Source organism: Triturus cristatus, chromosome 4_2 (assembly GCF_964204655.1).
Source record: "Triturus cristatus chromosome 4_2, aTriCri1.1, whole genome shotgun sequence".
Taxonomy (NCBI): Eukaryota; Metazoa; Chordata; class Amphibia; order Caudata; family Salamandridae; genus Triturus; species Triturus cristatus.
In genome coordinates this window covers 568,141,608-568,167,856 of record NC_140586.1, presented here as the reverse complement: position 1 = coordinate 568,167,856, position 26,249 = coordinate 568,141,608, and the positions used below count along the sequence as shown (strand labels likewise).

The window sequence follows — 26,249 nt, the reverse complement described above, 5'->3', positions numbered from 1 at the left end:
GTTCAGCGATCTTTTATCGTGGCCTTAAAGATGAACTGAAAGATGCTTTAACCCAAATACCTAAAAGACCACAAGAAATCTCTGAATTAATTGATTTGGTACTGCAGATTGAACACCGTCTGTTTGAAAGAAAATCCGAAAGAAAGAAAGATTACCGTGCTTTTGTACCTCGGCTTGATCGAGTTAAAACTGAAGGCAGTAAGGGAGAAGCCGCTAGCGGAGAGGAACCAATGCAAATTGGCTCTGTCAGAGGTCCTCTCTCTAAGGATGAGAGAGAATTGAGACGATCAAAACAGTTATGCATGTATTGTGGTGCTCCAGGGCACTTTGTAAAAGATTGCCCTAAAAAAACAAGAAAAACACCAAGGGTTAAAAGACAGATCCCACCAGTAGATGGAGTTGCCCTGGTGGGAAATGTTGGTGAGTCAACTCAAGAATCTCAACAATTAATAAACACTTTACAGTCGGCCGCACCACACTTGATTGTGTCCTTTACAGCAAAATTTGGATCCATGGAAGTCAAAGGTGTGTCAGTAATGATTGACTCGGGAGCCACTGGCAACTTTTGTGATTTGAAATATGCAAGGGAGATCGGAATCCATGCTATCCAGAAAAAACATTTTGAGGTAGTAAAGGCAGTAGATGGCTCCAACCTCACATCGGGCCCCATTACCGAAGAAACAGAAACTATTGAATTGATTGGATTGCAAGACCATCGCGAGTTTATAAGATTCAATTTGATTGATGCTCCGCAATTCCAATTGATTTTGGGGTTGCCCTGGTTGTCAGAACACAACCCAAAAATTGATTGGGAAAGAAGAACAGTAGAAATGACTTCTGAACATTGTAAAAAGAACAGTTTTTTTCACATAAGTGAGAAATCCGTGGGATCGCCAGCCACAGAATTAGCCCAGCTTACAAATCATTTATGTGTTGTTGAACTGAAGGAGGTCCCAAAGGAATATCAAGATTTGGCCAGTGTGTTTGATAAAAGAAATGCAGAGAAACTTCCACCACATCGAGAGTACGACTGCAAAATAGAATTAGAGCCAGGGGCCACTTTGCCGTGCAGTCGTATATATGCCCTCACGGAAGCAGAAAATGTATATTTAAAAGAATATTTAGAGCAATATCAGAGAATCGGATTTATCAGGCCTTCTCAGTCACCGGTTTCATCGCCGCTATTTTTTAGACCTAAGAAGGATGCAACTCTCCGCCCATGTATATACTACAGAGCACTTAATTTAGTAACCATCAAAAATCGGTATCCCCTACCCCTAATCTCACAACTTTTGGATCAAGTCAAAGGGGCAAAAGTTTACACAAAACTTGACCTCAGAGGGGCTTATCACTTGGTGAGAGTAGCTGAAGGAGACGAATGGAAGACGGCTTTCCGTACTAAATATGGCCTTTACGAGTATCAGTAACCCTATGGGTTGAGCAATGCACCAGCGGCTTTCCAACACTACGTAAACGATGTACTTCAGGAATTCCTGGATAGGGTGGCGGTTGTCTACATTGATGACATTAATTTTTTCTGATTGCATGGAAAACCATGTAAAACATGTACGAGCCATCCTGAAAAAACTATTGGAGAATCAACTTTTTGTAAAGTTGGAGAAGTGTTCATTCCACGCAGACCAAGTGGAATTCCTTGGATTTGTGTTATCCGCGGATGGAGTGGCCATGGATCCATCTAAGGTACAGGTCATACAGGATTGGACCTCTCCAAAAAATGTAAAGGAAATCCAAAGTTTCCTTGGCTTCGCCAATTTTTACCGGAGATTTATTCCCAACTTCTCTGCCAAGGTTTCCCCTATTACACAGCTTTTAAAGAAGGGAAGGAAATTTGATTGGTCAGAAGATGCCGAATCGGCATTTCAATTCCTCAAGAAGGCTTTCATAACTGCTCCAATCTTGGCACATCCCGACCCGGAACAAGCCTTTCTTGTGGAGACTGACGCATCAGACTTTGCCACAGGAGGAATTTTGTCTCAAAGGAACAAATTAACGGGACAACTTAATCCGGTCACTTATAGATCCAGGAAGCTGTCGGAACCTGAAATCAACTATTTGATTGCTGATAAAGAGCTGTTAGCAGTAAAAGAAGCTTTTCAAGATTGGTGCCACTACTTATTAGGAGCCAAACATTGTGTAACTGTGTTTACCGATTATCGTAATTTGCAGTTTTTGAAGTCAGCAAAAACCCTAACTCCCCGTCAATTGAGGTGGTCGTTATACTTTTCGGAATTTGATTTTGTGATCACCTACAAACCAGGAGCAAAGAATGTGAAGTCTGATGCGTTATCTAGATTGAACATATCAGAAGACATGAAGGTTTCACCAGTTGAACCAATCATTCCACCAGATAAGATTATTGGAATCATTCATTTACAAGATTTTGCCAAAGAGATCCATGAAAATTGCTCGGTCCAGGAGATAAAGGATTGGGTTGGAGACAATGAAAGAAAAAACATTAAAAAGGGTCTTCCATATTATGATGAGGCTTTGTATTTACCAACCAAGAATTTACAAGAGAAGGCTTTGAAAGGCTGTCATGATGATCCTCTGGCGGGTCATAAGGGCATAAAAAAGACGTTAAATCTGATCAAAAGATATTTTTGGTGGCCAGACATGGCAGCTCAGGTGGCCCAATATGTTTTGACTTGTGATCTATGCATTAGGGGAAAACCAAGCAGACAAGCGCCACAAGGATTATTACAACCACTTCCCAATGCACCACACCCATGGCACACTGACTCTAGACCGGATAGTGGACCTTCCGCCTAGTCAAGGTTACACAGTTATACTGGTTTTTGTAGACACATTTTCCAAAATGAGCCATTTTGTTCCATTAAAATCTGTTCCTACAGCTCATCCGTTAATTCAGTTGTTTAATCAACATGTAATTCGAGCTCATGGGGTCCCACAGATCCTTATATCAGATAGAGGAACCCAATTTGTGTCTAAATCTTGGAGAGAATTCATGCAGGAGTTGGGAGTTGATACGCGGTTTTCTACCAGTTTCCACCCTGAGACCGATGGGCAAACAGAGAGAGTCAACCAAGAGTTAGAACAGTATTTGAGGCTCTATTTGTTAGAACATGAGGGAAACTGTTCAGAATTACTATGGACAGCCGAGTTTGCATATAATAATGATGAACACAGTTCCACTGGGTATTCGCCGTTTTATTTGAATTCAGGGAGACACCCTAGTTTGATAACAGGGAGGAAGGATGAGACAGTGCCAGCGGTTAAGGACATACTATTGCAGTTAGAACACGCACACAAGAAGGCTCAGGAAGGCTCGCAGAAGGCTAAGGCATCATATAAGAAACAAGCAGATAAGAAAAGAAGAGTGGGCCCAGAATTCAAGATAGGAGGTCAGGTTTGGCTATCTACTAAACATTTGAGATTAAAGGGGAATAGGAAGTTTCAACCCAGATTCATTGGTCACTTTAAGGTCAATAAAAAAATCAATCCCGCAGTGGTCAAATTACAACTCCCTAAACAATTAAAAATTCCCCCAGCTTTTCATGTTTCACTTTTTAAAAAAAAAACCCTCCTAATGTAAGATACAAAAAGACTCCTATGCCTAAACAAGTAGAATTAAACGAAGAATTTGAAGTCAGCAAGATCCTAGATTCAAAAAGGTCAAAAGGGAAATTGTACTACCTGGTGGAATGGAAGGGTTATGGTCCAGAAGAACGATCATGGGAACCCTCTCCAAATGTCCATGCCCCAAGATTAATTAAAAGTTTCCACAAAAATTATCCATTAAAACCGAAAGAGGAAGGACCCCCTTTGGAGGGAGGTACTGTCAGGATCTGCCAGGCAGGCCTCGATTTGAAACGGGTTAAAAAGAAAATAAAAACTCGTCTAAGAATTGTGAGGAGATGTTACCACAGGAAAAACAAATTGTTAGTTACAAAACTCTTTTTAAAATAATGTATTGTGGCTTTGCAGAATTCCAACATGGCTGAAACGGACTCCACTAGAGATTTAACAAAAATGAATCAGCGGTCTAGACCTCCGAGGCTCATGACGGGCCAGGTGCTTAATGCGCGAGCTTTTGAAAAGAACTGCGCACTTCAACTGTCAGCGTGAGGTAGCAAGGTGTTTTCCCCTTCACGCACCCAGGTTATTTCATAGAAAGAATAGCGTAGTCCAAGACGCGTCTTGCAACTTAGTTTAGAATTTTTATACAAGCATTCGGAAATTAAACACGCTTGCGCAACATGGGACGTCAAACACTGATCTCCTCAGAAGCGGCGTACAAGGACATTACAAGTATCTTCTCGTCAGTACAAGACTTCACATGTGAATTAGTCACCAGTTGCTGGTATTAAGCCCCGGTAGTAGCGGTGGTAAGCGGTGTCTGTTGACACCAGGTTTACTATCCTCTCATATGATAAAAATTTATGATTATAGGTTGGAAATGATTTTCATCAGCAAAGAAGTTAGGCTGAGAAGTTGCATTAGGGGTAAATATAGTGAAGGATAAATAAATAACAATAACGAAATAGGAAGTTAGAAAACCTAGATCACAGTATATCTCCTCTTACAGATGCTGAAATACCACAGTCCACAACAACTCAGTAGGAAGAGAGAAGCAATAGCCTAGGGTTATTTGGGTAAATAACGTATGTTCATTAACAAAATCAAATGTTCAATTGTGTAGCATTGCATGCTTATTGCTTTTATCATCCACTGCAGGCTCAGCGTGCAAGATAGTTCCAACTCGGCTGACCCATAACGTGATTGAACGTCAACCCTCAACGCCTGGCTGTCTCCCTCTTTTTTCTCCCACTTCCCCTTTCCCCCCTACTTGTACACTGCACAGAAGATTCGAATTTTCGGGTGGTGGACAGGTGGTGGGGTGTTGGGATCATCTTCGGCTCCTGTGGTTCAGGTCTAGGCTGGTGACAGTTTCCTCCATCCGTTGGTTTTTTCCTTCTTTTTTTTGTATCAAATTCCAACGTGTTTTTGATGTATTAGGTGAGTTATTTTGGTTATGGATAGGTTGCCTCTGTTCTTCGTTATGACTGATTAAGGTAGATAAAGACCCTGTTTTTTCCATCGGATCATTTTCGATTTCCCACTTAAGGTCTTGTGTTAGTACACATCCATTTTCTTTTAATCCAATTAGTTCATTTTTTTTCCCCTGAACTTTCCTCCCCTCTTTTTGAACAGTATTTTCCGTAGGTATGCTTGTATATGTATTTGAAGGAATTGATTTTAAGTCTGCAATATGTTTCCCAGACTTTGTGAATATATCATAATATTTTTCGTTCCTTGCCAATCGTTTTGTAAACTGACTGCTTAGAACATCGCCGTCTTTCTTTCCAGTTTCTTTTTTTCCTTCTTGTGTTATCAAGTTATCTGGTATGAGATGTTTTTAGAGCTTTTTCCTTTTTTTCCTTTTTTCTTGTTTTACGTAATTTTTTCCTTTGTCTCTTTGTTAATTCAAAGGCCATAAGATCTTCATTATCCTGTCCTATGTCATTCCACTGTACCGTGTTATTGAAACTATATATTTCATCTGGTTTCTTCTGCATTGCTTTCATAGTTGGTTTGTTCACAATATTAGAAATTTTAATTTCGCCAATTTGTTCGATTTTTTCTTTTTCATCAATTGCAGATGGTAAAAAAAATTTTTTTCCAATGCAACCTATCACAGCTTTTTGATTTTCTAGTTTTTTTCCCACAGTGCTTTCAACGTCTTCTAATATGCTATTTATTACATCCGGAATAGTAGCCAGTTTATTTATTATAGGTGCACATGTGCAGTCAAAGTAATTTGAAGCTGCTTCTTTTTGAGCTTTATTTATTAAGTTATTTAACTCAGCTAATTTATGATCAATTCCGGTGACTGCATTAGCCATAACTCCTAGTATTTCAATTTGGGTATCCATTTTATTTGATTGATATGTCAATGCTTCCAGAGTTAGTATTGATGTATGATAAAATATATCCCATACCGATCCTAGATCTTGATTGCCTGTGTTTTTTAGACCTGCTTTATTAAGTACCTCGTTTTTTTTCATACGAGTGTTTATATCATCCTGGGAATTTTCATGATTTTCTGTTTGAGTTTTTCCTTTAGCCCAATGTTTATCAATGTATTCAACTTTTTCCATTTGCACATTCCCTCCTCTGGTTTTATTAGTCGCTTTTTTGATTGATTGAAAGTGTCGTACTCTTGTTTGTCACAAGTCAATTCCCCGTTTAGGTCTCCACTCTTTCCTAATGGCATACTCGACACAAATGCCATATTTATACTCTCCGTAATTGGGGATTGCTTTACTTGGGTGACTTGGTTGACTTCGTCGTCTTTAAGTGTGATATCATATTGTGTGTTGGCATTGTCTGGTTCGTTTTTTTTCCTTATTTCGACTTCAATTTCTAGTGGCAAAGGGGCCCCAGAACTCATAAGGTTAACCGGTTTATCAAGCTGTGGTAGATCTTTTATCCACGTTTTCATCCCTTCTATATCCGAGTCCCTCTCTACTGTTTGGAAAAGCAAAACTTGGTTGTCCAAGACCGTTGTTTGTTTGTTTGTTTGTTTGATCCTCTAATTCCTTTATTTTTGTACTGCTGACATAATCATACTCACATTCTATATCACATTCTATTTCAATTGGTGATTTATTTCTTACCAAGATGTTAATTGGTTTAATTGGTGTCTGTAATTGTTTTATTTCTAAATTTGGTTCCATTGACATAAGTACTCCTGTTGGATCTTTCATAAAATCAAATTTCTGTGGTATTTTTATAGATTTTTCAAACATCCGTGCTATTGGTGATATTAGAGTTTGACTTGGTCCTTTTAACTGTGCTTTTTAGTTTTTGTTAACACATTCGGTGCTTGCATTTTACGGGCTCGTCTATTGGGAGGGCCCAGTAATCTTTCCTTTCCTGAGCGCATTCCAAGAATTTTACTTTGTTTATTTTATATTTGTGGTTAGTTATACCTTAATAAAAGTTTGTATATTGTAATTATATTATAAAATTTATAACAGCGGCTCTAGCCGTGATTTTATAGGCCAACCCGACCCTTTTAGTACCTGCAGCAAAACTCTGCTGTGGTAAAAATATTCTTGACGCACTCGAGGAGACTCGCAGGGGAATGGACCCGCTCCTGCAGGCGCTGAGGAACTTTTAACGGGCTCTCCCGCTGCTAAGGTTGACTCCCGGCTTCTACTGCATTAAATAAGAGTCTTGGCTGCTCCTGCCGCTACCGGGACTGATTTGCGACACCTACCGCTGCTGAAATTCTTTTTTTTTAAAAATTTTTTGGTTCCTGTCGCTGCGAAATAGCACTCACAGTTTTCCAGGATCTTCTTACGATTTGATTATGATTTTAAAAAAAGGATTCCGCTATTGCAAAACGGGTTTTTTAGCGGTTACCTGCCGCTGCAGAAAAGCTCTTGTGGATTCTGTCACTTTAGAATGGTTTGGTGGCCCCTGCCGGTGCAGTAACAATCACAGCTCCTATCTACATAGGGAAAGACTTTTACGGGGCCTGCCTCAACAGAAAGGCGCTCACTCACGGTTCCGGCAGCCTCTTTCAGGGAAAGGCTCCTGCCACCGCTGGAAAGGCTTCTGCTTCCGCTGCTCTTCCTGCTGCTCTTCGACTTCCAGCTGCAGGGGGCGGGGGGGGCACTCACGGCCTCTCATGAGCCCCCCAGCAAACCTCGATGCACCAGGTCAGGCGCCGGACACCCGCTCCCCTCCACTCAAAGTGCAAACATGCACCGCTCCGCCTCTCAACTCACCGCAGTCGCCACAGTCGCCACAGCCGCACCTGCCAACCGGCCCCCGCTGGGCCCCCCAACCGCTAATGAGAGGGGGCCTAAAACGAGGCTAAAACAACCCCCGGAGTGGTGCCAGCGGCGGCGGCGGCAACAAAGGCGATCAAAGGCGGGAGCAGCGGGAACGGCGTCTTGACCAACCTCACAACCCTGCTTCGCCGTCAACGCGGTCGTGTGAAAAACACGGGCTTAATCACCTGGGCTTCGGCCCTAAGTTCTGTGCATGGGTTCGTCTCCTGTATACTAAACCAGTGGCACAGGTGGTGGCAAATGGACGCATCTCAGAAGACTTTCCACTGGAGCGCGGTACACGTCAAGGCTGTCCCCCGTCGCCGCTGCTTTTTGCTCTGGTGCTGGAGCCACTGGCGGCGTGGATTAGGTGGGAACCTATGATATGGGGTCTCAAATGGGCAGTGAGGTGGGAAGACCGCATCTCCCTATACGCAGATGATATCCTATTATATATGACCTCCCCTAGGCGCTCCATACTGGCTCTTCTAAATATATGCGATCTCTTCGGACGGGCGTCAGGCTGCACCATAAACTGGTCCAAATCTGTAATGTATATTTTACACAGCCCTCAACCGCAACTCCCTAACGACTGCCCACTGCGGATCGCGGGTGGCACGTTTAAATACTTGGGTATACATATAACAGCTGACACGGATGATTTCTTCAACAGAAATCTGGTGCCCCCACTAGAGCGCCTTAAAAGGGACGCAAAACACTGGGGGACGCTGCCGCTCACATTGTTGGGAAAGGCTGCGCTATTTAAAATGATGGCGCTTCCCCGATTTCTATATGCGCTAGAGAATACACCGATACCAGTATTGGCAAGCTACTTTAAAGCGATAGCGGCGCAGGTTTCCAGCCTTCTGTGGGGTACCAAACCAGCGCGCATAGCACAGGCTAAGCTGGTCCGAGGGTGGTACGATGGCGGGATAGCACTCCCTAACACAGAACTATATTACTGGGCGGCGCAGTTAAAGGTAATCAACCAATGGATACACGCCCCGCAACAGACCCTGCATTTCGGACAGACAGATCAGTATGGGGAGGTGGAAATATGCTGACCGCCCTTTATAATAAGAAGCAACCCCCTGCATTAACGGGGCTCACAAAACTCAGTCGTCATATGGCATGCCGCACAGGCTGAGTTGAGATGGCAAGGGACTATAACCCGACTTGCTCCTCTTTGGGATACGGAGCGGTTGGGAAAATTCAGGAATAGTAAGGGATTCAAACAATGGGATGCAATAGGCATATCCACGGTGGGTGACATGTGGAACAAGGGGAGTGTAATTACATTCGAGACTCTTCAGCAACAATACGAGCTAGCACCCTCTGAAATTTTCCGATATACGCAGATAAAACATGCGCTAACAGCAGTCATTCCACCTGGTACCGATGTCCCGGAAGCTTCGCCTCTGGAGGACAGATTACTGACAGACCACATGCAGAGGCGGGCTACTTCATTCACCTATCGAAAGTTAGTTAACAACCTGCCAGATCCAACTGTGTCACTCAAGAACAAATGGTCTTATAACGTGGGTGACCTTGACGACACTGAATGGCAGGAGGCATTCGCCTCACCACGGGAGGTGGGCATTCCTTCACGACTCAAACTTGTGCAGCTTAAAATTCTGCATCGAACCTATTACACTAGGCCTACACTACATAGGATGGGTAGAACAATACACCCATACTGTCTGCGGGGATGTGGGGAGGAGGGTACCTTTTATCACACCATATGGCAGTGCCCGAAAATTGCAGAATATTGGACAAGGGTAATGAGAACCATATCACAAACAGGGGAGGTGGCATTAACACCAGAGCCCAAGAGATGTTTGTTAAATATATGGGAGCCGAATGACCTCACTCATCCGGAGCAAATGTGGGCTACACTGGGGATAATGGTGGCGAAGCATTAATATTGCACAAAAGTGGGGAGCGGTGGAACTACCGTCATTGACCACATGGTGTAAAGACATGGACACGGTTATGTTGGCTGAAAGAACAGTATTCGTTAACCGAGGTTGTCCCCGGAAATGGAGCAAGATCTGGGGGGCCTGGAACAAATTCAGGGGAAACATCTGTGATCCACCACCTGAACAGACGGAAGAGGACTCTGATGAAGAAAGCTAGGAAGGGGGGTGATATCAGCATGTGGGGCAATGTTAATGACTACGGTGTAAGAAGTGTTAATGTGATAAGGAGATTGAACTATGTAGTGTTGATATATAATGTGTGCATATATTACCTGGAACGGTTATGCCTCGACGAAGTTGACTATAATAAAAAGATTATTAAAAAAACAAACAAACAAAAAAAAAAACCAGAAATTACATTTTTTATGTTAAAGAGAGAGAGAAAAAGAAATACAAATAAATCTCGCTACAGCAGACATCAGTAGAGACCTGCGAGGGCAGCTGTTCTCACGGCTGAGACAAGTAAACCGACTTTTGCCTTGACAAGAGAGGTCTTGTCTTTCTTAATTTCAGTTTTCCCACAACAGTTTTAAAAATACATAGTGCTGAAAAGTAGTTTCGGTTTTAGCAACAAGGATACAGCCCACTGAAAAAAGTAACTGTGAAAACCGTGCAATGGGTTATTGAGGATCTATGGCCAAAAAGTAAATTCAAATCCTATTAGCTTTTATTATGTGCCGTGTAGCTAGCAATCAGATAGATTTTGAATATATTATTTACAATTTTAATTATCTGTGCTTGTCCACTAAATGTTTCTGAGAGATGCAATGCATGTAGCTTACTTTTCGCAATTTTACAACTGCAGCATGCCAGATGAAACAGCCTTGCTAAACACACTGCACCAACTACTGAAAAGCCCAGATAGTGGAAACAGTCTTTTCAACGCATGCAATTACATCGCATGCCGTTGCAACGCAAAAGGTGTGCAGCAGTGGGTAGAAGGTTTTGGATTTAACTCCAACACCTTCCCTACTGTTGCACACACTGGAGTTGGAATAGAAAATTAATCTATTCCAACTTTCAGCGCTCCCTCGGGGTAAAGTTTTGCGCTGCAACGGCATGCGTTGTCACGTCACATATTCCCAGATAGTGTTTCTAGTTTTTTTTGTATTTTCTGCAAAGTTAACCAGTTCTGTAATCATACGTGAATAGTATACAGCAGCATTAAATATCTAAATTTAGGTGTCATTCTCTACAGTAGTATCGATCCAGAAATATAGTTAAAGTTCTCGGATCTTATCTTTGAAAAATTGTAAAAAATGAAAGTCGCATTCACACATTCTGCTCTTTCGAACATCCTCTCTCTATATATATAGAAAATCACTGCTCTGTTTTCCCAAAAGAAATCGGCACTCCCGGGGGTACGTTCATTATTTTAATGATACTGGTTTGCACAAGTATCATTAAAATAATGAACTTAGCCCCGTGAGTGCGGATTCCTTTTGGGAGAACGGAGCAGTGATTTTAACTGCAGGTTCACCGCCGTGTTACGAGGTACCCGACCGTGAGTGCCCGATAAACGCGTTTCGGGCATCCTTCTGCCCTTGATCACAGGAAGGCAATGTGGAGAGCAGCGATGAAAATTACCTCGCACTCGCGATATTTCAATGTTCCACCCAAGAGGGCGTGTCATAATGGTGCATTGTGGTATATGCGGTCTTGAAAGTTAATATTCCTTAGTGGATATTGTCACTGAGTCTCCTTTGTGAGTTTTAAAACCAAAGTGGTCCTGTGCAACTTGGGGATGTTTTCTCCTGCTGTTTATCGCCATGCAGAATCACACGCTTTTCCTTCGGTGCTATATAAGTGACAACACCGGACCCGCACTTCCGCAGGGGGGTGTCTTCGCGACCAGAGCGGGCCGCCATACATGCCAATCGAAAAAGCTCCCCTTTGAAGACTCCTTCAAAATACTTTGTTCTGCTATACATCCTGTTTTATATTCACTCACTCACATTGCACTGCCCTTTTTTCCCACTTTACACTACTAGATAGGACTTCTCTGAGTCTATATACATCTGTAATTTTTCCTAGGTCTCATTTCTAGACCCCCTTCCTGACGAATTCCACTGATTGATCCCTCTATGATCAAGAGGGCATGTGGATGGAAGGATGGAAACCCAGATGATAAATCTGATCAAGTTCCTGTGTTTGATGGGATTCCAACCACTCAGAAGGGTTCTCTCATTCTTTATCTACTAATCCTCTGATAGTAGCTGGTGATTTGTAGTCTCTTTATTTTGGACTTCTTTAAGACGAGTAGTAGTTGTACAGACCTTTGGGTTTTTTGTTTAATATGGTTGTCGAGCTTGGGGACTGAACCCTCATAAGGTCTTTAATTCCCTTAGACCCTAAACATGTGTTAGTGATTTTTTAATCTTTATATTTTAACAGCAACTGTGGTAACATTCATTAGCATTTTTCTGATGAAAACGCATTTCTTTGTCATCCAAACATATTTCATTAAAACCGTGTTTAGCACAAATTAAATCAATATACTGAAAGATTAAGAATGCCTGTCTTAGAAAATTAATTGATGCAATAGGTCTTTGGTATTATCTTAATAGATTATTAACAACAATCTTATAAAAACCAAATTATTGATTTTCTTTATCAACATTCTCAAACTGCAGTTATACCAATCAAGTATGATTCATCAAACCGTAACAATACTATCTAATAGGGTAACACAAATGTCACTTTATTTTTTCGTTCAGCACTCAAAAACGTCCACATGTACAGAATACTATTATATGGTATACATAAAAGTATATATAAAAAAGTAGTAATTGTAAATTACAGCTGAAAGCCGTACTTACCAGCACTGAAACTCTTCTCTTTTCCATTCAAACTTGTGATCTGGATGTCTGAATAATGTCAATTTTGGAAGCAAGTGGTTGAATTCAAAGTTTGGAGTGCTGATAATCACCCGTGCAGGAGCCATATAACCAAATACCACCTCTGGGTACATCTCCAGTTCTTTTGACTCCAGATGCTCTATTCTGTAAGGTGAAACAAACCCCATGTAACTGCGCAGTACCACTGCCAAATACAGCTTTGTGAAAGAATAGTTGCTAGTACTAGGTGTCCAGAAACAAGACCACTGCAAACTCAACTGCCTCTAGGAACTACCAACTTTGATAAAGTAACTGGGGCACCAGTAGATGAAATTATCTGCCTAGTATTAGTGCTGGGGGAAATGCCCATTTTCCTGTCCGCGGAAAGTGGACGCGAAACTGTTTCTGCATTTGCCTCCCACGGATTGGAAACTAGCATTGGCATAGACAATAGGTCTCGCCTTTTGGCTCTTATAAGTGTGTAGCCATGCAGCGCATTATCCAGGTTGCACTGCAGCTTCTAAAAAGAAAGGTGTTGAGTGCACATATTACATTATGGCAGATTTATAACTTCCTCCTCCAGGGCAAAGCTCTGCATCTTTGCGATTATCCATAAGCTTGAGTTTCTCAATTGGACTTCAAATTCGTGTGTTAAAGGGTCCTAGAAAAACAGTAATGGTGTGTTGCTTCAGAAGGGCATGTGCATTTAATTTCTAGATGACAAGGCAAGCACTCTACAACTGTTTTAACAAGCATTTGCAATGCAATAGGTTTCGCCTTTGTGAGAGTTTGAGCTATTGTCATTGTAAATGACAATGCCTTTCATTTATGTGTTTTGAAAACCTGTAAGCGGTCCGTAAACACGCACTTTGTACTAAAAGCTGGCAGTAAAAGAGGCGCAGTTACTGCCAGCCTTGCTTCTCGTAAGCAACGACTCTAAGTACAAAGTGTGTGTTTACACACCGCTTGCAGGTTTTCAAAACACATAAATAAAAGGCATTGTCATTTACAATGCCAATAGCTCAAACTCTCGCAAAGGCGAGACCTATTGCATTGCAATTGCTTGTTGTTTTTGTGTGATTGCCACCTATTCTTTTTATTTTACTTTTTCAACTTTCCGATTTGTATCTGTAACGTGTAAGTTGGTAAATTTCCTCATGTATTGTATTTGGTTCTATTGTGAAGCGCTCTGACTTTTTTGGTATAGTCCACGCTATATAAAAATGCATTAAACAAATAAATAAATAAATCTTTCTACATCTGTCCCTTTCCCAGAGCTCACGCTAGCTCTGTCCCTTCACGCCAGCAATACCTCTGTCCCTTTTTCACTCCATCACTAGTTCTGTCCGTTCTTTGGTCCAGCACAAAAACACTGTTCCTTCACCCCGGCAATAGCCGCTTCCTTTCCTCTCTCAAGTACTAACTCTGTCCCTTCTCGCCTACACCAGCTGTTTCCCTTTTCCAATCCAACACTTTATCTGTTCCTTCACAATTGCACTAGCTCTGTCCCTTTTCACTACCGCACTAGCTCTGTCGCTTCCCCCCTGCACTAGCTCTGTCCATTTTTCAATCCAACACTAACTCTGTCCCTTTTTCACGCCAGCACCAGCTCTGTCCCTTCACACCTGCACCAGCTCTGCCCCTTCACACCTACACTAGCTCTGTCCCTTTTTTCACACCCGCACTAGTTCTGCCCATTCACACCTGCACTAGCTCTGCCCATTCACTCCTACACTAGCTCTGTCTCTTCACACCTGCACTCGCATCAGCTTTGTCCTTTGCCTCGCTCACTATCTCGGTCTCCCCTTTGCTCCACCATTAGCTCCGCCCCTTTATCACTCTCGAACGTACTCTGTCCCTTTCACTCCAGCACTAGCACTGTCTCTCCATCCAGGAATACCTCTGTCCTTTCTTCACTCTAGCACAAAGCTCTCTCCCTTCCCTAATGCACTAGCTGAGTCCCTCCAGCGCTCTGTCCTTTCACTCCTGCAGTAGCTCTGTCTCCTTACCCTTAGGGCTGCCTCTTTCTCCTTTTCACTCCTGCAGTGTTGTTGTCCCTTCGTCACTCCAGCACAAAATATCTGTCCCTTCATCTGTCTCTTTACTCCAGTAATACTTCTGTCCCTTCGCTCCTGCACTCCTACCATCGCTCAAACACTAGATCCGCGCTTCCTTCGCTACCACACGCTGACCTTGGCCTGCTGTGATCTTCCATCCTTGTCTCCTGTGGGTGTCTGCGGGGTTTCTCCTCACCCAAACTCTGTCCATGGTTTACACATCGCGTGCCCGGAGCAGATGCGCGCTCATGAGATGAGTTGGGAAATTTGCTGTGTCTCAGAGGTTTGGACTGAGTCCATTGCATGTCCGCCAGCACGCGATTACTTGTGGACAAGGAGAGAGACAGACCCCTTGCTTCACAATCTTTCGTATGACTCAGACATCCTGGCCAGTGGTGGAGCTCACCAGCAGCACTCAGCAGTACCACATTAGGTCCTGATGAAAGCCCCGTCCACGTATGGGCTTTAAGGCTGAAACATGTTGACCATCTTTTTCCACCGTACCAATGCGGTTTAAATCCATACCGCTGGTGCACTGTTTTTAATCCTGGCAGTGGGTGTATTGGAATAAACTGTACTGTTGTACGCTCACTAGCTAGTTTTAGTCTCACTTTCTTCACTTTAGCTTTTTGTTTTGCGCTGCGCCCTCATTCACACTGTCGTCCTCTTCATATGTGGATTTAGAATATCCTATAACCATTTAAAACATCCCTGAGCTCCTTCCTCTCAGAGAGGGGGTTGTAGCCCACAAAGGAACTAGGGGTTTCCTTTGGGAGGAGAATCCAATATGATGAAGCATGTCACCTTTGGTGAGTGAGGGATTTCTTCCTGAAAAGGGAAATGCCCACAGTTATTTCAGTGGGTTATAGCCATTGGTTCTTTGTTGATTTCTGTAGACATCAGTTAGTAGTGGTTCACCACGCTTTTTCACCGTAGTCTTGATTAGACCCTAGGATTTCGTACAGTTTTGAATGTAATCATTGGGGATACAATCCTGTGTGGTCTTTAAATTCCCTAGAACCCTCCTGCTTTGAACTTTTTTTGTTTGGTAGTCTCAGTGGTGGAGCTCACCTGGCGGGCGGCCACAATGGTGGGCGTTGCTCAAAAGGGTCAGAGGTCAAGACCTAATGAATCCAACGCAGAGCCTCCTCATCATGTGAGTCAGGGCTCTTTGGTGTTAGTTCATCTGTAAAACGAAGTCCTTAATAGCATGCCCCCTGACGCGTTCTAAATCCCACCTCGCTTCGGGTTTCCAAATTCTGCTAAGATTTTGTAGGAATTTTATAAATCAGAAAAAATACACAGGCCACGTTTAAGAAACTAGTTTTAGGGAGCTACCTTGTACATAAAACCAAACATGTCGTGAAGCAGATTCACAAAAAAATATATATAGACCTTCGCTCATGTAAGTTCCCACCCACGTTTTGGGTTAAACTTCTGATTTGTGTGAAATCCACACCGCTTCCGGAAGCACACCTGGAAGGCTCTGGCAGTCACATGTTCCAACCGCCACCGTACATACACCCCCTGCAGGTGTGTCCATGTCACTGAAGCCCCACAGGGGACCCTCATGCGGCGGTTTTTGTTCCCACCTCTTTATGACGGATCAGTGACAGGGCCCATCATGGAGGCTTTTCACCCGGGCCCCTCTTTAGTGCGCCTTTCACGGCGGCGGACAATGCTCTGGGCGCTGTTAATCCGGGCACTGTTCACGCCCAGGATGTGGGAGGACGAGGGAGCAATGCGACGTATAGACTCGTAACATCACACCCGGGGTCCGACTCGAGAAAATAGAGAATTATATTTCCTTCCTGACTTGCAGAAAAGCAGGGATCTTTCAAGCGGAAAAAAATGAAAAAAAGTTAAACAAAAACATTTTTGGCTGATTACTCGAGGCAGACTCCTAAATACAAAGCAGTGGCATGCATGTCTTCCTATTTATGGATTTAGGAGCACAATTAACACATTACAAAAATAAATAATGATTTCCCGAATGTGTAGCAAACACACTACAATCTAAAGTTATTAATGACACCAGACCCAGGGTAAACTGCCGTCTGAGCTGAACACGAGGGAGGCCGGTGGGGAGATTTGGTGGCTGTGCTGAACGTGAGCAAAGAATAAAGACTTCTTTATGTAGCAGTTCACGCTGATCTTAATGGCACTCATTTTATCGGCCTCAGAAGGATGACATGCTGAGATGGCTTTGCCAGGATTCACACCGCAGCACTGAAGATCCCCCCCCAAATGTCAGCTACAATTGTAAGATACAGGTTGTAGCAAGATCTAAAACATCTGTGAGAGGAACCGAGAACGTGTGAAGTAATCTTTTACCCAACACAAATGAGTTAGATGTGAATAAAAATGATTAGAGTTTTCACAGCTGTGAAAATGTGCACGCGGGGACTGCCTTTACTGGCGGCGAAAAAAAAAAAGTCCCCAGAGTATCACGCCGCCAGTAAAGCATCTAATCCCCGCGTGCACATCTTCTGTCTCTTCTGTCTCCCCGCGTGCACGCTTTGGAATCCGAATCGATTCCAAAAGGCCTCGTCATGGCGAGAGCAGCGCATGCGTGCTGCTAACACCAGACGAGACCTAAAATGTGCGTAGTGGTGTAGCCATGTTGTTTTGGGCTGAAGTGCAAGTAATTGGATGCTTGGGATCCTGTTTCAACTTTGTAAGAAAGCATGCATCTGATTTGGATGGCTTTTTAAGGGCACAGCGTTACTGTATCTGTTGCACATAATGAAGCTATTTCCAGTAAGTGTAGTTGTGTACGCTAGGGATGGGAAAGGAAGAGGTGTAGGCTTTGTTGTTGTGTAAGAGGGGGAGGCAAGGAAAAACATATATCTTTAGCTGTTTCTGTATGAATGACAGTGCGTGTAAAAGAGCAAAGGTTATATTTTTTTAAGTACTGGAAGGATATGAAGGTAAAAAAAATTAAAATAAATCGTGGTTTGTGGCTATTCTGAAGTAACACGGCGTGAAAGAGCACAACATGAGTGGTTTGTGATCAAAAGCACACGTGAGTGAAAAGTGTTGTGGCACCACTGCACCAATGGAAGCTATGCCTATAGAATTGTGAATCGAAATTAGGGATAGAAGAGGAATATGTATGGGTGAAATAAAGCAGTTTGTTGTTTTTGGGTTTGTGAGAGGCGCATGAAAGAGGACACTTGGTAGTTAAAAAGGGGGCCAAGTACAAAATGTGTGTCAGTGCGCAGTGGAGTAGGCAGTGTGGAATGGCCCCTAGTGGAAGGAGGACAGTAGGTTCTGTGGGTCCTGTTTAAAATAAAAATGTGGGTCAGTGCTCAGTGTCCTGGTGTTGCTGCCCGGCTGCAAAGAGTCAGGGCAAAGTGGCAGAGGCATAGTGAGGGGCTATAGGAGAGCATTGATTGGGGGTGGGGGTTGTTGTCTCAAAAACATTTGCATAGGTTTGAGGGGATCACGCATGTTGACACAACATTTATTTAAAGTGCACAGTGGTTTAACCAGGGTGACAACAACCCCCACCCCCAATCAATGCGTCTTTGCACTGACTCTTTGCAGCCGTGCAGCAAGGGCAGCAACACCAGGACACTGAGCACTGACCCACATTTTTATTTTAATCAGGACCCACAGAACCTACTGTCCTCCTTCCACTAGGGGACATTTCACACTGCCTATTCCACTGCGCACTGACACACATTTTGAACTTGGCCCCCTTTTTAACTACCAAGTGTCCTCTTTCATGCCTGTGCTATAATAACAACAGCACAACATATCACCCTTCTCGCTGTATCCCATCCAAAACACACCTCTCCATCTTCGTCTACTCTACTGCATATAGCCAACGCAACTCTACTTACTGGCCCATAGCTTTTGTTTGTGCAACAGGTGCAGTGGCACCGCACCTCACACAAACCCAAAAACAACACACAACTGCTTTCTTTCACCCATATACATATTCCTCTCCTATCCCTAATTTCGATTCACAATTATGTAGGCATAGCTTCCATTGGTGCAGTGGTGCCACAACACTTTTCACTCTCACGTGTGCTTGTGATCACGAACCACTCATGTTGTGCTTTTTCGCGCCATGTTACTTCAGAATAGCCAAAACCACGATATTTTTATGTTGTTTACCTTTATATCCTTCCAGTACTTTCAAAAATATAACCTTTGCTCTTTTACACGCACTGTCATTCACACAGAAACAGCTAACGAGATATGTTGTTCCTTGCCTCCCCCTCTTAAACAATAATGCCTACACCTCTTCCTTTCCCATCCCTAGCGTACACAAATACACTTACTGGAAATAGCTTAATTATGTGCAACAGATACAGTAACGTTGTGCCCTTAAAAAGCCATCCTTAGTACCTTGCATTGCAAAGTGACTGAACTACCCCAATGCCAAGGAGCTGCAGGAAAAGTGTGCAAACTACACCTTCCCTACCTCGCTCAGCCTGTCATATTCGAGAGAGGAGGTGAAAGTACGATAACTGCGTGAAAAAGACAATAACATTAGCCTGTAATATAAAATAACACACCCTGTTTTTTCACAACTTAATGTCACTCTTTTTATGGACCTCGCAAGGAAGAATGACAGTCGGTTCCACAAAGATCCACCTGGCAGTTATGCATAGCTCTCTGCAGCAGATACATTAACCCATGCAGTACTTACTTCACCTTGATTTCTTGATTTTTCATGGCTCATCTCTGCCTCATTTTTAAAAGCGCCAATAATATCGAACAAAAGCAGTACAAAAATATATATTCACTGAGGCCTGTTCCACTAAGGGCTCCTGAGGGTGTTGGAGGGGCGCCTTGTTCTCGGCCGGTCATGCACAGCAGCTGCCAGGGACTGCTCCAGAGAGCATTCTGCTGCGCTTAGGCGCAAGAATGGGGAGGTGTTATCTAGGATAGACTTGTTGGGGAAGAAGCCACCACACATGTCCCTCTCTTGTGTATAAGCACCAGGGCTGCACGAGCAACAGTGTGTCAAAACACAAGAAACAACCCTGCAAGAAGCTGGTGCAACTGCACACACACAGAAGAGCGGCCGTCTGAGCAGCACTCTTTCACTTTAAGGCAATTACCAAACCTAAGAAAGCCCTTAAAATCCAATATTTGGCTTTATTTTAAAAATAAAAGATAGAAGAATGTTACTTGACCTTTCGTCCTCCCCTGCATCGTGCACTTGTCTAGCTTGGGGCTGGAGAACTGGTTCTCAAAAGCCATGGCCGAGGCAGACACAAATTACAACAAGAGGGGAGTAGGGCTACATGCACGACTAAAAAGAGCACTATTTATTTGGGTGATGTGGTGGGGGGCTGTCACAGGGGGTGTAGAGCGGATACATATGTGCCAATGAAACTGCATTGTAGGATGGGGGTGTAGCCAATAAATACAGTCCTCCATTGCCACCTCACATTGATGAAATCTAGCAACACATTTAAAAACTCACATCATTGTTTGCGCTACTGCCCCCAAAGGTTCTTCAGATTAGTGTGCTCGGAAAGTCCCCCAGGCCGGACCAAAGAAGATAAAAGTCAACAAAAGGAAGCAGGGGAGGAAAGTGCACCAAACTAGAGCAAACATCTCCCATACAGTGCAGAAAAGCAGAGACTTAGAGCCGTGCACAATTACACCACCGATAGGAGGATATGCCCTTACGGGAAAATCAAGGGCTGTGTAGAAAACTCTTCCAAAGAGACTGCTCTCCCTTCACCGAAAGGAACGTGACACCGCCTCAAGGAAACTTCACACTCTGCAGCTAGGGGCGGTTTCGATTGACCCGTTAAAGAGGATATGCTAGTCATGTCATTGATTTCTGCATGACCGCACAGATTTGCATTCCCATTTCATTTTGTGGCGATTGTTTTCAGATTAACGCTCGCTTGAAATGTAATGATGCGGAGCGGCTGGAGATGTGCCAATGGCATCTGGAGTTATATCTCCTGTTTAGCATTGTTTTTACTGTAATAAGCCAGCCGGCAGGTTTTGTAATCCTATTTTTTTTAAAAACAATAAAACGAGTGAGCAGGGTTTTGAAACTGAAGATATCAACTTTACTGGAACAGCTGCTGTCACAAGTGAGTGGAACTGAGGCGGGGAAAGAGCGGAAAGGGAAGTAGATTATTGTGTTCTGAAAGCGAATAGCCCCATAACCATCCTAAAACACGAGCCGAGGCAAAAGAAAAAGTAGTGCGCCAAAACTAACATAAATGGCCAGAAGTGAACTGATCCATGTAACAAGGCCAGTCTCCAGGGCGGGAACAAAACAGCCAAAAGGAAGGACAAATGTAAATTATTAATTAAAGAAACCAAAGGAATTTCTAAAGGCAGACGAAGGAACGAATGAAAAGTGATGGGCTTGCAGAAAGCCCGCAGAGTACATACAGCATGTCTTAAGAGATAGTGCATGTGCTGCGCTACCTAAAAAAGGAGAAATGCAAAAGAAATTCCCTCTAAACCAAGAATTCCTCATTCCTAGCATTGAAGAATTTAAAGAAACAAGGAATTCGCCTGGCATAGTTAGGGATCAAATAGTGAAATTAACCTAATGGTAATCACATTAAGTTAATTACAATGGCTGGCCTCTGACAGTGCTCTTCAAAGGAACTTACTCAGCTTGGGATCTTGAGAATGATTACTGCCTGCCAGGAGGACACAGCAGGCAGGCGCTGCACACAGACTTAACTGCATGAGAAGTTACTTGAAGTTTAATGTGGTGTGCTGGGCAAACGCTTTAGCATTAGAATAAATGCATTGCCCCGGACCTCACAAGGCTTCAAAAAGCAACTGTGCTCTTTGTTTTTATTTTTCTGCCCATGGACTAGCAGATCATGCCCAAATCCACCCCAAGAGGGGAAATAGAAATGGGCGAAAGTCCTATGCTTTGCTAAGGAGCATAATGGCCAACCCCGCAGTGCCGCTGGCGCGGGGGGAGGGCGTGTCTTCTATTCTCGAGGGGGCAGGGGGCCCTCAGTATCAACTTGTGTTTGCTCTATGCAGTCAGTACAGTGAGATGAGAAAGTCCCTTTAACAATCTGATGTTCGGCATTCTGTGCCCTGACTTTCAGAACTAAAACTTAAAAAAACACATCTTAGAGAAAGGCAGAAGAACTGGAGGCCCCTTCAACTAAGGGGTGGGATCCACTACTGTTGCAGATCTCCAGATACATTATAGGGCGAGCATTGGTGTGATGACTAAATTAAGGGCATAATAAAACCCAGGTCAGTAAGGCAGCTATCTGGTGTCAGCAACGAAGGATATTTTTAATGCAAAACATGACTTGAGGAATTTGGACTTGTGAGGCAGGGGCCCCCTTCTCTGCTGGCAAGAGCCTTTCATGGGAAGGTGGGAGATCCCAAAAACATTGTAATTTCAATTTAGGATACTTTAATAGGTTTGCTTTCACTCAAACCCATTCCCCTATCTCTTTCACATATGCATCACACAAAGCAAAAATAAATAAAACATCACATGTGGCGTGAATCGAAATTTGCCTTGCAGGGTAACGGTAAGTTTCAATTCTATTAAGGACACGGAGGCGAGGATTATGCTTTTTCCTTCCTTCGCTTTATTACTATGCCAAACACACAGCAGCCAGAAAAGCAGTAAAGAGTGACTTTAACAACCAGAACTGGAAAAAAACATCCTCCGGTCACAAGATAAACAATCCAAAATGTTTTGTCTTATAAACATCAACTCCCATCAGTCCAAGGGATAACACAGCATCCAAGTCCTTCCACGCTGTCCATAACTCCTAGAAAGCTCCTCCATTCCGTGAAGCCCTCCTCTTTCTTCGCGCAAATTCACGCCTGAACATTACTGATCCTGCTTAGCTCCATCATTTCCTGCATGTAAACAAACACGAGAGTTTATTACTGGACACACCGCACAGGTCGCCATGCGGCAATCAAATAACTGACAGAAAAAAACAGAAACTGGATTACTTACGGAAGTACGGGTGGGTTCGCACCTACTGTGCAAAGGGAGGGATAATCCTCGCCTCCGTGTCCTTAATAGAATTTAACTTGCCGTTACCCTGCTAGGCAAATTTCGATTCTATGGCAGGACCGGAGGCTGGCTCCGATTATGCTAGTTCAAAGCTTACTTACCACCAACTGAGCCACATCCACCACTGGTTTAAAATAAAACCTTTTGAAGGTGGAATCGGAAGACCAATCTGCCGCTCGCATAAGATCCTCCAAGCGAGGTCCCAAAGAAAATGTCTTAGAAGCCATCGCGCCCCTAGCCGAATGCGCTCCAAACTGCTTTGTATCAATACCCGCTTATTGCATGACCCACCTCACCCACCTGGCTATCGTGGGGGAGGAGACAGCTTTGTGCGGTTTTCTCAAGGCAATAAGAAGCTGCCGTTCGCCCGGAGGGCGTAATTCAAGAGTCATGTCCTAATACGTCTTTAGACAATTTACCACACACAGTTTGGGCGCGTCCGTAAAAGCTGGATATGAAATAGTCCTTGAATCTGATTTAGTATGTCGACCCAACGTAAACGTAACCCCTTGCCGTAACGTCCAACGCTCGGACGTCAGAAACCCTGTGACAGGAAACTAAACATAACAGCATGGCCAGCTTAGCGGAGAGTTCCTTCAAAGAAAGATATTTATTCAGCTGCCAGGATAAGAAAAGATTCAATACCAAATTGACATCCCAGAGGACCGAGTATCGCGGTTCCAGGGGAAGTGACAGACGGATACCCCGCAAGAGTCGACAGACGAACGGGTGCTCCCCAATCGGGGCTCCGTCTACCGGATAATGAGCTGCAGAAATCGCCGAACGAACCGCGTTAATAGAGCGGTAAACCAGACCTTCTGTGGCCAAATCAGCGAGAAAGTTCAACATGGGAACGACGCCTGCGACCATGGGATCAAGACCCCGTCAGAGACACCAACGCATCCACTTAGTCCAAGCGGACCGATAGCGTTTAGATGTACTGTCTGCCCAGGCCCTTGATAAGAGACCTTGAGCCGATCCCGAAAGGCCTGGGAGCGACCAGCGTCTCCTGAAAGCCTCCATGCCATGAGGCGGAGAGATCCTTGGTGAATGAGGTGGTGCTGCTCCCCGTTCGGGTTCAGAAGAAGATGAGGAAGTGAGGGGAGTAGGATTGGAAAATCCCAAGAAAGTTCCAGAAGAACTGGAAACCAAACTTGAGACCTCCAGCAAGGCGTCACCACCACTAAATCTGCTTCCAAGAGCCGGACCCGGGTCGCCGTTCTTATCACCATCGAGAATGGCGGGAAGGCATAACCCCTCTCGTGACTCCAGTCCTGGAGAAACGCGTCCGTGGCCTCCGCCAGCGGATTGGGCCTCCAACTGAAGAAGCACGGGAGCTGATGGTCGAGACGAGATGCAAAAAGATCCACTGAGAACGGGCCCCAGAGATCGTTCAACCATTGAAAGACCCGAACATCCAGCTTCCATAGGCTGGAATCTCTCAGATGTCTGGAATGCCAATCTGCTACCTGGTTGGCTTGGCCCGGCAGGTACTCCGCCGTCACCAAAATTTGGTGTGCCAAGCAATACTCCCAAAATTCCTTCACGAGATTCGCCAAGGCCCAGGACCGGGGACCTCCCAGTCGATTGACATAACGGACCGCTGAAACGTTGTCCATCTTCAAAAGCACACACGCGCTCGCTTACGCTTGGTCCAACAACGGACAGAGAACGAACCAACCAGAAGTTCCAAGGCGTTGATATGCAACTTCTACTCCTCTGACGACCAAACGCCGCCTGTGGAGAATTCTCCGCACCGGGCACCCCATCCGGATCTGCTTGCGTCCGATTCTATGACTATATCCGGTGCTGAGCCGAAGATTGCACGACCGTTCCAGGCCTCCATGTGTGTCAACCACCATGACATCTCCTCTTTGGCCTCTTCCGACAGGGGGACTGCCTGGTCGTACGAAAGCCCCCTCCTGAGGCGATGTGCTTTTAGGCGCTGCAAGGCCCGATAATGAAGGGGTCCCGGAAAGATTGCCTGGATGGAGGAGGAAAGAAGTCCTACCACCCGGGCAATCTGACGGAGGGAGGTTTGGGGTCTGGCGATGGTCTGCCGTAAAGTATGTCGGATCTTGGCCATCTTGCGAGATGGGAGGCTCAAGGAGGACTGAACGGAATCCACGACGAAACCGAGAAAGACCAGACTGCGCGTTGGTGCTAGGACCGACTTCGTCCTGTTGATGACAAACCCCAGGCTCTCCAAAAGGGATACTGTCTGCTGCAACTGAGCTGTCAGCCTCAGGGGGCACTGAGCCATGAGAAGGATGTCGTCTAAGTACACAATCATCCTGACTCCTTGACCCCTCAAAAACTATCACGGTATGAAGCACCTTTGTGAAGCACCAAGGTGCGGAAGAAAGCCCGAACGGAAGGGCACTGAATTCGTACACATGGCCGCGCCAGAGAAACTGAAGAAATCTGCGATGGGGAGGATGGACTGGAACCACCAGATACGCATCCTTGAGGTCTAGCCTCACCATCCAATCGTACGGCAGGAATACATCCCGAAGAAGATGGATCCCCTCCATCTTGAAATGCCGGTAGACCAACCACCCGTTGAACTCTTTGAGGTTGATCACCGGACGTCGTCCCCCATCGTTCTTTTCTACCAAAAAGATATTGCTGAGGAAACCGTTTGGGTGCAGAGCTGATCGACAGATGGCTCCTTTCCTGAGCAGGGCGGACACCTCCTCGACGATTAGCTGTGCATCGGGAACGGAAAAGGAAATGGGCCGTGGGAGTTCTGCCTGAACAGGCTGGCTGTAAAATTCCACGTGAAATCCCTTTACAGTCTGCAAGACCCAAGCATCTGCCGTAAGCTGTGCCCAAGCGCCCTGAAAGGCCGCCAAACGACCCCCTATACGCACTTGCTCCGCTTGCATGACACTCACCGCTTGATTGGCCTCCGCCGGAGTTGTTCTTAAAGCCACCACGGCCCCGGAAACGTTGACCTCTGGTAGGGTAGAAGTTGTTGTAGTTGGCCGAGGACTTGTACTGCCCTCGCCTGGAGCCTTGTCCTCTGTTACTAGTCTGCTGACCGCCACGGCCGGTCGAGCGGCCCCTACCGCGACCGGCTCCTTGGGAAAAACGAGTTTGGAAAACTCTTTTAATGCTGGATTGGGCCTTGTCTAAGGAGGTGAAAGTGGCTACGAATTTTCCCAATTCTTTTACGAAGGAGTCCCCAAAGAGGCCCCCTTGAGCCACAGCGCCTGCCTCAGAAGATGCTAAGTCGCCCAGTTTTGGGTCGAGTTTGATCAGCAATGAACATCGGCGTTCAGTTGATAGGGCGCAGTTTGCATTCCCCATGAAGATTATCACCCTTTGCGCCCAGTTAGATAGCAACTCGGGGGAAATGGTAGAACCCGTGACTTTTGCTTCCTCCGCCATATCTAGAATCTTGGTCATAGGACCTATGGCATCCAAAAGCTTATCCTGGCAGGACCGCCAGGATCGGTCTATACCTTTGCAGGGGTCCTTCACATATTTAACCAGGCAGGTAGCCATTTTTTAATCTAACTCGGGCATAAGGGCTACCTTCCCCT

General features: G+C 44.6%; 1 protein-coding gene across 10 annotated transcripts in view; it reads right to left on the bottom strand.

Moving 5' to 3' along the window:
• Positions 1-26,249, bottom strand: part of HENMT1 (HEN methyltransferase 1) — a 660,905-nt gene that overhangs the window by 245,363 nt on the left and 389,293 nt on the right. For 9 of the 10 annotated variants that reach the window (XM_085602234.1, XM_085602229.1, XM_085602230.1 and 6 more), the window contains one exon: positions 12,622-12,804. The exons of the other annotated variant lie outside the window; for it this stretch is intronic. In XM_085602234.1, the coding sequence (XP_085458360.1) occupies positions 12,622-12,804 (183 nt within the window). The remainder of the gene's footprint in view (positions 1-12,621; positions 12,805-26,249) is intronic. 10 annotated transcript variants of the gene reach the window in all.